Raw genomic sequence first — 10,586 nt, 5'->3', positions numbered from 1 at the left:
TGGCCGTGTCATTAAAAAAAACAAAAATCGATGCTTTTTAACCAAACAGATGACAAGAATCTTAAGATTTGGTATATAAAACAAATATTGACTGCTTTTTATTCGGGACATGGTTAAATTATAGGCCACAGATCTCAAAACCATGACTATGACCTCGGCTCACGCCTCGGGCATAGTCATGGTTTTGAGATCAACTTGGGCCTATAATTTTAACCATGCCCCTCATAGCAGTCAATATTTGTATACTATATCCTGATCTTACTACTATACATAGCCATGAAAAAAAACCATTTACAACATCAGTAGTGATCTTATTGACCTCCATGTTGGGTGTGCCACACTGAGCCACTTACCTTAGGAGTACTAGCAAAGTTAAGAAGGTTGTCTATAAGAGTCTGTTCCCAAGCCAGAGTATCTTCATAGGGTTCACCATCACCCTCATCAGTGGTGATCTTATTGACCTCCATGTTGGGAGTAGGTGTGCCACACTGAGCCACTTACCTTAGGAGTACTAGCAAAGTTAAGAAGGTTGTCTATAAGAGTCTGTTCCCAAGCCAGAGTATCTTCATATGGTTCACCATCACCCTCATCAGTGGTGATCTTATTGACCTCCATGTTGGGAGTAGGGGTGTCACACTGAGCCTCTTACCTTAGGAGTACTAGCAAAGTTAAGAAGGTTGTCTATAAGAGTCTGTTCCCAAGCCAGAGTATCTTCATATGGTTCACCATCACCCTCATCAGTGGTGATCTTATTGACCTCCATGTTGGGAGTAGGGGTGTCAGATTGAGCCTCTTACCTTAGGAGTACTAGCAAAGTTAAGAAGGTTGTCTATAAGAGTCTGTTCCCAAGCCAGAGTATCTTCATATGGTTCACCATCACCCTCATCAGTAGTGATCTTATTGACCTCCATGTTGGGAGTAGGGGTGTCAGATTGAGCCTCTTACCTTAGGAGTACTAGCAAAGTTAAGAAGGTTGTCTATAAGAGTCTGTTCCCAAGCCAGAGTATCTTCATACGGTTCACCATCACCCTCATCAGTGGTGATCTTATTGACCTCCATGTTGGGAGTAGGGGTGTCAGATTGAGCCTCTTACCTTAGGAGTACTAGCAAAGTTAAGAAGGTTGTCTATAAGAGTCTGTTCCCAAGCCAGAGTATCTTCATATGGTTCACCATCACCCTCATCAGTGGTGATCTTATTGACCTCCATGTTGGGAGTAGGGGTATCAGATTGAGCAGCATCCCTGCTAGCCTAAGTGACAAAACAAGTATGATTAAAATAACACTATAATATTTACAGTAATTCCTTGGCCAAACTGGAACATGCGTGTTACGTCCATGTAGCGTACTAAGCGTGCACGCAATAGGCGTGTGTATGCTTTCTTCTGTACCGTGCTATATTCGCGTGTGTTTATTGCGGAGCCACTAGCATTTATAGCGTTCCAGTTTGGCCAAGAAATTACTGTAAATATTATAGTTATTTACATGCTTTACCCATGCTCACAAGCTCCGGTATGTTATTCTGAAGGGCGGCTGTTAACAGTTGGGGTCAATTTCACTAATGTACAGCACTTTAAATAACCCACTGTAAATTAGTCAAAAATATCATAACCAATGTTTACTCTGCCTGGGTAATAATTAAATGTTCGAAATGAAGCATATTTTCCAAACTTGGCCATGTTTCACTCATATCCACTGTTTACGCTCTCTGGAAATTAAGTGTGTTAATTGAAGCATTTTTTTCCCAAATTGGCCCAAGTTTGGCTCAAGTTCATTAATAACAAGCATCGAAGCAGCATCAACGGTTGATCCAAAGATTGAACAAATTCGGTTCTGGTGCCTAACCCCATTGGGATGGTTGAATAAACAGTTACAATTTATTGAAATACTTAAATCATAGACTAATACAGACCAATCACCAACGGGTAAAATCCCAGCATCACCCATATAATAAGCGTCAATCGTTCCAGAGAAACAAAACTGCAACACGCATACCATATATTTTCATGGGAAGACACGCAACAGTCTATCACATATCGCAAAGGCAGGCAATGCTGGTGTGAATTGTGAGACACAGTGGCGTAGTCAGGGGCAGACTGCCCCCCCTCAACACCAAAATCCTGACATGCACATACAACTGAACGATCTGCCCTCACGAATATGCAAGATTTCACAGCATACAAAGCTTTGGTTGTTGGTTGATAGTCTGTATACTTTCTAGTCTGTGACTCACCACTCTCCATGCGTTAGCTACATAATGATGCAACCCATACGGTTGTAAGACTAGTAATCCCTCCGATGTACTATAGAACTGCCGGCATACAAATAGAAAGGCACCAGTCACGGCTGGGGAGGGCTGAGTGCTGAATTCTGAGCTGTCTAAGGCCTTCTTGGCAAAGTTTGAAATGGCGTGGATAGCTGCTAACCTGTGGTAAAAAATTGAACATTTTATGTTGACTGAATATTAAAGCTATTGATATATAGCTATGGGATTGTATGTGGTCAAAGGCACCAATCACAGCTGGCATGGGGAGGGTTGATCGCTGAATCCTGAGCTGTCTAAGGCCTTCTTGGCAAAGTTTGAAATGGCGTGGATAGCTGTTAATCTGTGGTGAAATATTGAACATTTATGTTGACTGGATATTAAAGCTATTGATTTATAGCTATGAGATTGTATGTGGTCAAAGGCACTAGTCACCGCTGGCATGGGGAGGATTGAGTGTTGAATTCTGAGCCATCTAAGGCCTTCTTGGCAAAGTTTGAAATGGCGTGGATAGCTGCTAATCTGTGGTGAAAAATTGACAATTTTATGTTGACTGGATATTAAAGCTATTGATTTATAGCTATGAGATTGTATGTGGTCAAAGGCACTAGTCACCGCTGGCATGGGGAGGATTGAGTGTTGAATTCTGAGCCATCTAAGGCCTTCTTGGCAAAGTTTGAAATGGCGTGGATAGCTGCTAACCTGTGGTGAAAAATTGAACATTTTATGTTGACTGAATATTAAAGCTATTGATATATAGCTATGGGATTGTATGTGGTCAAAGGCACCAGTCACGGCTGGCATGGGGAGGGTTGAGTGCTGAATTCTGAGCCATCTAAGGCCTTCTTGGCAAAGTTTGAAATGGCGTGGATAGCTGCTAACCTGTGGTGAAAAATTGAACATTTTATGTTGACTGAATATTAAAGCTATTGATTTATAGCTATGGGATTGTATGTGGTCAAAGGCACCAGTCACGGCTGGCATGGGGAGGATTGAGTGTTGAATTCTGAGCCATCTAAGGCCTTCTTGGCAAAGTTTGAAATGGCGTGGATAGCTGCTAATCTGTGGTGAAATATTGACAATTTTATGTTGACTGAATATTAAAGCTATTGATATATAGCTATGAGATTGTATGTGGTCAAAGGCACCAGTCACAGCTGGCATGGGGAGGGTTGATCACTGAATTCTGAGCTGTCTAAGGCCTTCTTGGCAAAGTTTGAAATGGCGTGGATAGCTGCTAATCTGTGGTGAAATTTTGAAAATTTTATGTTGACTGAATATTAAAGCTATTGATATATAGCTATGGGATTGCATGGGGTCAAAGGCACCAGTCACAGCTGGCATGGGGAGGGTTGATCGCTGAAAAGTTTTATATGAACTGAAGATTGAAACTTTTGATAAACTACATAATAAGGTAGAATTAAAGAGTACCGCCTCCACTGTTTTTGTGTTTGTGTTGCTCATGGATGGCAAATAGGATACCTCTGAATGATTTCACTACCCGCCTGGCAAACATTGATTTGAAGTTCGTAGTTGTTTGTGTTCTGTGCAAAAAGGATTGTGCCAAAATTGTGCTAAGTACGCAAGCCTTTGTAATGCTCAGAAACACAAATTATCGTTTCATTTTGGGCTCTTGCCAAAAAACATTGGAGCTATATACAATCAAGGGAAAAATAGTCGGCACACCATGACAATATGTTGGAACTCTTCATTGCCACTCTGATAGTTCAGTGAAATTAGTATAACTATGTTTGATGAAAAGTACAAACATTCCTCTTTCCCCTTCCCTCCCCTGTTCCCCCTAAATCAATGTTGGGGAGACTGGAAAGTCCAATGGCAAAAGTGCTTTCATCAACATTGAACTGGGGGAGAGGGGCGTTTATATTAGTATCATCTCAAGAAATATTTAACCCTATAGGCACTACCGGGCGAATTATCAGCCTCTATAAGAACTACTTTGATTGGTTAGACAGAGAACTATATCATGTATTTAGCCAATCAGAGATATAGTAAGAATAGTCAGTAGGATTGACAGGAGATAAAGCTTAAAATTACCAAGAGATCTAAAAGCTCCATTTTGATTGGTTACTGAGATGATAATATCATATGATTAACCAATCAGGGGTTATGTAAGAAAGACATTGCCCTTACCTATTGATTTTAAATTTCTCTCCCTTTTCTCCATAGAGTAGGACCTGTCTCCCTGACTCCCATGATGCCATTGCAGAGAATATATCAGCTACATGCAGCATGGTTACTTCACTTGATGGCTGTGTAAATGACAACAGAAAATATATCAGCTACATGCAGCATGATATGGTTACTTCAATTGAAGGCTGTGTAAATGACAACAGAAAATATGTGACACGATCAAGGGAAATGAGTCGGATGTCGCTAATATTGATTTTCAGATATTGACAAAGAAAGTGTTAAAATTCTTTTGTTTTATATTGTTTTCAGCGATCAACAAATTGATGTAACTTTGCAAAGAAAAGTCATATCAGCATGGGGTTTTCAGTTTCTGAAAGCTATAAACGTTCTCCTTTGAAACGTATGTAAAACTCATTTTCGACCAGGGTCGACATGCGACTCATTCCCTTGATCATGTCACATATATCAGCTATTACCGTATTGGTCCAAGTATAGTCCCACCCGTTTTTTAGGTGAAAATTTTTTCACAATTGGGGGGTGGGATTATACTCGAATTTCAAAAAACAAAACAAAAAAAAAAAAAAAAAAAAAAAAAAAAAATCGGTTTTTGGAAAAAAAAAAAAAAAAAAAAAAAAAAAAAAAAAAAAAAAAAAAAAAAAATTCAAGATGTTTTGTATTTTTAATATGAAAATTGATATTTTGTATTCATGTCATACTCTATTAATGATATCAAGATGCATTGAATTTGAATGCATCTTGATATCATTAATAGAGTATGACATGAATACAAAATATCAATTTTCATTTTAAAAATACAAAACATCTTGAAATTTTATTTTTTTAATTTTTTTTAGGTCAACCATGAATGATCCTAGCATCTAGGTCTAGGTCCAGGGACATTACAAAACAAACATTACAATTTCTGGAATTTTTCGAAAAATGGGGGGTGGGACTATACTCGAACGTGGGACTATACTCGGACGAATACGGTAATACATGCAGCATGATATGGTTATGCACTTATCAAGTCTTTCCCCGGCCCTGGGGGACCCGGGACATAGCGGGGAACATGCCGGGACATAGCCGGGGATGTACACAAAATCATTGCCCAGGCCGGGAAGTTAGCCGGACTTGGCGGGGATGTACAGTAGATCGTCCCCGCTATGCCGGGCCAATCATTCATGTTAGCGGGGCTTTTGCCGGGGTGTACAATTTTTTTCCCCGCACAGCCAGGACATAGCGGGGACTTTCACGAAGAAGTCACACCATTAAAAAACATCAGTACCCGGTACCGTATACCAAGAACTGCCGATTTTGACATGCATACTCTTCTGTAATGCGCTATTTTCATGATTGTGACGCTACAAAGCAAACCGGGGAGTGGGGTAATTACTTGTTCTAAGTAACCAATATTATATTTTTAAAACCAATTTCGTGCATCTATAAAATGAAAGTCTACTTTTTTTAAAACACTTTATTTTGTTTAAATCCTTGCGTCTGAATGTAAGTTAAGGCTTAAACATGTCGATGTCTTTTAAATTATCGGCATGCACTATTAAATCGGCCGTGTTGTGTACGATCACTGCTATCCAAATAATCCAATCGATCTTTTTTTTATTAGGCCTATAATGTCGTTCATTCAATAATCGACATAGGTATATTAAACCCTGCAAGATGGGCTGGGGCATAGCCGGGATTGTACATTGTTTTAATGCAAGTTCCGGCCCATGGGGTCGGGGATTGTGCCGGGATTGTCACAATGTAGCCCGGCTAGCGGGGCCGAGTCATAGCGGGGATGTACAGAAAATTTATGCCCGTAGGCCGGGACTTTAACGGGGTCAGTGCCGGGGATGTCACGCTGGCAAAATGTACTTCCCCGGCTAAGTCCCCGCTAGTCCCGGGTCCCCCAGGGCAGGGGAAAGACTTGATAAGTGCATTACTTCCCTTAAAAGCTGTGTAGATGATATAACAATCAGTCACGCTTTCAGCCCATTTCGTGGGAGCAACACTCAAAATTGTGGGGTAGGCTTTTACGACGGGAGTTCATAAAACAAGCATGACAGTACACTTGTCCGACGGCGAACCCGCTAACACTTAAAATGTCGCAGAAATTTACAAAAATCTGCCCAAAATATAATTGGCCAGAAAGGAAATTTCAAGACAAAATAAAAATCAGTATTTTTTTTGTGAATCTTATCATAAAATCCTTTAAATTTCATAATTTGTTTTTTTTAGCAAATTTCACTGAAAATAGACTAAAGTGAATATTTTATGCTCAGGTTGCAAAATCATGGTGGCCTTTGCAAGAAGCTGGACGACTGTTCAAAATCATTGAATTGAACTACCAAATGTTGGCAACCCTGGTTATATTGAACCTTTTCAAAGGAACCCGCCGGCATTCACAACATTATGCCTTTATGTTAGAAAAATAATTATCAAGCACATGGTTTTACTTGAAACAAACTAACACGCGATGTTCAAATTTCCCGTGCACCGAAGTTGTCCAGTGCAATGACAACAATTAAGAACAGGTAACCAACGCCATTGCACTAGATAATCTGGGCGCAGGAATTTTGAATATTGCGTGTTGAGAGCCGGCTGTTTTTATTCGTTTTTACAGTCAATATGATCTTGTTTTAAATAAAACCACGTGATTCGTGCTTGATAATTATTTTTCTTACATATAAGACATAATGTTGTGATTGCCGGAGATGTCCTTTAAATGGTTCTATAATTGTTCATTAATCAATAATATGGTGGGTGTTTACAATAGCTGCCCTACACACATTTACAATTTCCGCATTCTGTATTGCACATGTACATCTAAATATAACACCGGGCAGCTTTTGCAGATATGTTTGTATCCAACTCACCACATCATTATGAAGCCAGTTCAACACTGGTTTAAGTAGCTCTGCGATGATGGAATCTTTACATAAGCAGCGTGAGCAGGAAGCTTCAGTAGTACCGGACATCTTCAGAGTCTCTGTTACCACCCATGCCCCTATACACCCTGTATACATACCACATCATTATGAAGCCAATTCAACACTGGCTTAAGTAGCTCTGTGATGATGGAATCTTTACATAAGCAGCGTGAGCAGGAAGCTTCAGTAGTACCGGACATCTTCAGAGTCTCTGTTACCACCAATGCCCCTATACACCCTGTATACATACCACATCATTATGAAGCCAATTCAACACTGGTTTAAGTAGCTCTGCTATGATGTAATCTTTACATAAGCAGCGTGAGCAGGAAGCTTCAGTAGTACAAGACATCTTCAGAGTCTCTGTTACCACCCATGCCCCTATACACCCTGTATACATACCACATCATTATGAAGCCAATTCAACACTGGTTTAAGTAGCTCTGTGATGATGGAATCTTTACATAAGCAGCGTGAGCAGGAAGCTTCAGTAGTACAAGACATCTTCCGAGTCTCTGTTACCACCCATGCCCCTATACACCCTGTATACATACCACATCATTATGAAGCCAATTCAACACTGGTTTAAGTAGCTCTGCTATGATGGAATCTTTACATAAGCAGCGTGAGCAGGAAGCTTCAGTAGTACAGGACATCTTCAGAGTCTCTGTTACCACCCATGCCCCTATACACCCTGTATACATACCACATCATTATGAAGCCAATTCAACACTGGCTTAAGTAGCTCTGTGATGATGGAATCTTTACATAAGCAGCGTGAGCAGGAAGCTTCAGTAGTACAGGACATCTTCAGAGTCTCTGTTACCACCCATGCCCCTATACACCCTGTATACATACCACATCATTATGAAGCCAATTCAACACTGGTTTAAGTAGCTCTGTGATGATGGAATCTTTACATAAGCAGCGTGAGCAGGAAGCTTCAGTAGTACAGGACATCTTCAGAGTCTCTGTTACCACCCATGCCCCTATACACCCTGTATACATACCACATCATTATGAAGCCAATTCAACACTGGCTTAAGTAGCTCTGTGATGATGGAATCTTTACATAAGCAGCGTGAGCAGGAAGCTTCAGTAGTACAAGACATCTTCAGAGTCTCTGTTACCACCCATGCCCCTATACACCCTGTATACATACCACACCATTATGAAACCAATTCAACACTGGCTTAAGTAGCTCTGTGATGATGGAATCTTTACATAAGCAGCGTGAGCAGGAAGCTTCAGTAGTACAGGACATCTTCAGAGTCTCTGTTACCACCCATGCCCCTATACACCCTGTATACATACCACATCATTATGAAGCCAATTCAACACTGGTTTAAGTAGCTCAGTGATGATGGAATCTTTACATAAGCAGCATGAGCAGGAAGCTTCAGTAGTACAAGACATCTTCAGAGTCTCTGTTACCACCCATGCCCCTATAAACCCTGTATACATACCACATCATTATGAAGCCAATTCAACACTGGCTTAAGTAGCTCTGTGATGATGGAATCTTTACACATAAGCAGCGTGAGCAGGAAGCTTCAGTAGTACCGGACATCTTCAGAGTCTCTGTTACCACCCATGCCCCTATACACCCTGTATACATACCACATCATTATGAAGCCAATTCAACACTGGCTTAAGTAGCTCTGTGATGATGGAATCTTTACATAAGCAGCGTGAGCAGGAAGCTTCAGTAGTACAAGACATCTTCAGAGTCTCTGTTACCACCCATGCCCCTATACACCCTGTATACATACCACACCATTATGAAACCAATTCAACACTGGCTTAAGTAGCTCTGTGATGATGGAATCTTTACATAAGCAGCGTGAGCAGGAAGCTTCAGTAGTACAAGACATCTTCAGAGTCTCTGTTACCACCCATGCCCCTATACACCCTGTATACATACCACATCATTATGAAGCCAATTCAACACTGGCTTAAGTAGCTCTGTGATGATGGAATCTTTACATAAGCAGCATGAGCAGGAAGCTTCAGTAGTACAGGACATCTTCAGAGTCTCTGTTACCACCCATGCCCCTATACACCCTGTATACATACCACATCATTATGAAGCCAATTCAACACTACTTTAAGTAGCTCTGTGATGATGGAATCTTTACATAAGCAGCATGAGCAGGAAGCTTCAGTAGTACAGGACATCTTCAGAGTCTCTGTTACCACCCATGCCCCTATACACCCTGTATACATACCACATCATTATGAAGCCAATTCAACACTGGCTTAAGTAGCTCTGTGATGATGGAATCTTTACATAAGCAGCGTGAGCAGGAAGCTTCAGTAGTACAAGACATCTTCAGAGTCTCTGTTACCACCCATGCCCCTATAAACCCTGTATACATACCACATCATTATGAAGCCAATTCAACACTGGTTTAAGTAGCTCTGCGATGATGGAATCTTTACATAAGCAGCATGAGCAGGAAGCTTCAGTAGTACCGGACATCTTCAGAGTCTCTGTTACCACCCATGCCCCTATACACCCTGTATACATACCACATCATTATGAAGCCAATTCAACACTGGCTTAAGTAGCTCTGTGATGATCTTTACATAAGCAGCATGACCAGGAAGCTTCAGTAGTACCGGACATCTTCAGAGTCTCTGTTACCACCCATGCCCCTATACACCCTGTATACATACCACATCATTATGAAGCCAATTCAACACTGGTTTAAGTAGCTCTGTGATGATGGAATCTTTACATAAGCAGCGTGAGCAGGAAGCTTCAGTAGTACAGGACATCTTCAGAGTCTCTGTTACCACCCATGCCCCTATACACCCTGTATACATACCACATCATTATGAAGCCAATTCAACACTGGCTTAAGTAGCTCTGCGATGATGGAATCTTTACATAAGCAGCGTGAGCAGGAAGCTTCAGTAGTACAGGACATCTTCAGAGTCTCTGTTACCACCCATGCCCCTATAAACCCTGTATACATACCACATCATTATGAAGCCAATTCAACACTGGCTTAAGTAGCTCTGTGATGATGGACGCTTTACATAAGCAGCGTGAGCAGGAAGCTTCAGTAGTACAAGACATCTTCAGAGTCTCTGTTACCACCCATGCCCCTATACACCCTGTATACATACCACATCATTATGAAGCCAATTCAACACTGGTTTAAGTAGCTCTGTGATGATGGAATCTTTACATAAGCAGCGTGAGCAGGAAGCTTCAGTAGTACAGGACATCTTCAGAGTCT

General features: G+C 41.0%; 1 protein-coding gene across 1 annotated transcript in view; it reads right to left on the bottom strand.

Moving 5' to 3' along the window:
- Window positions 1-476, bottom strand: part of LOC140139308 (protein broad-minded-like) — a 7,258-nt gene extending 6,782 nt beyond the window's left edge. The window contains exon 1 of the mRNA XM_072161088.1: window positions 354-476. Within this exon, the coding sequence (XP_072017189.1) occupies window positions 354-467 (114 nt within the window). The 5' untranslated portion in view covers window positions 468-476. The remainder of the gene's footprint in view (window positions 1-353) is intronic.
- Between the last annotated feature and the right edge of the window lie 10,110 nt (window positions 477-10,586).

The sequence above is a fragment of the Amphiura filiformis genome, chromosome 18 (genome assembly GCF_039555335.1).
Source record: "Amphiura filiformis chromosome 18, Afil_fr2py, whole genome shotgun sequence".
Lineage (NCBI taxonomy): Eukaryota > Metazoa > Echinodermata > Ophiuroidea > Amphilepidida > Amphiuridae > Amphiura > Amphiura filiformis.
Note: the sequence above shows the minus strand (reverse complement) of the source record. Positions and strands in the feature narration are given on the sequence as shown.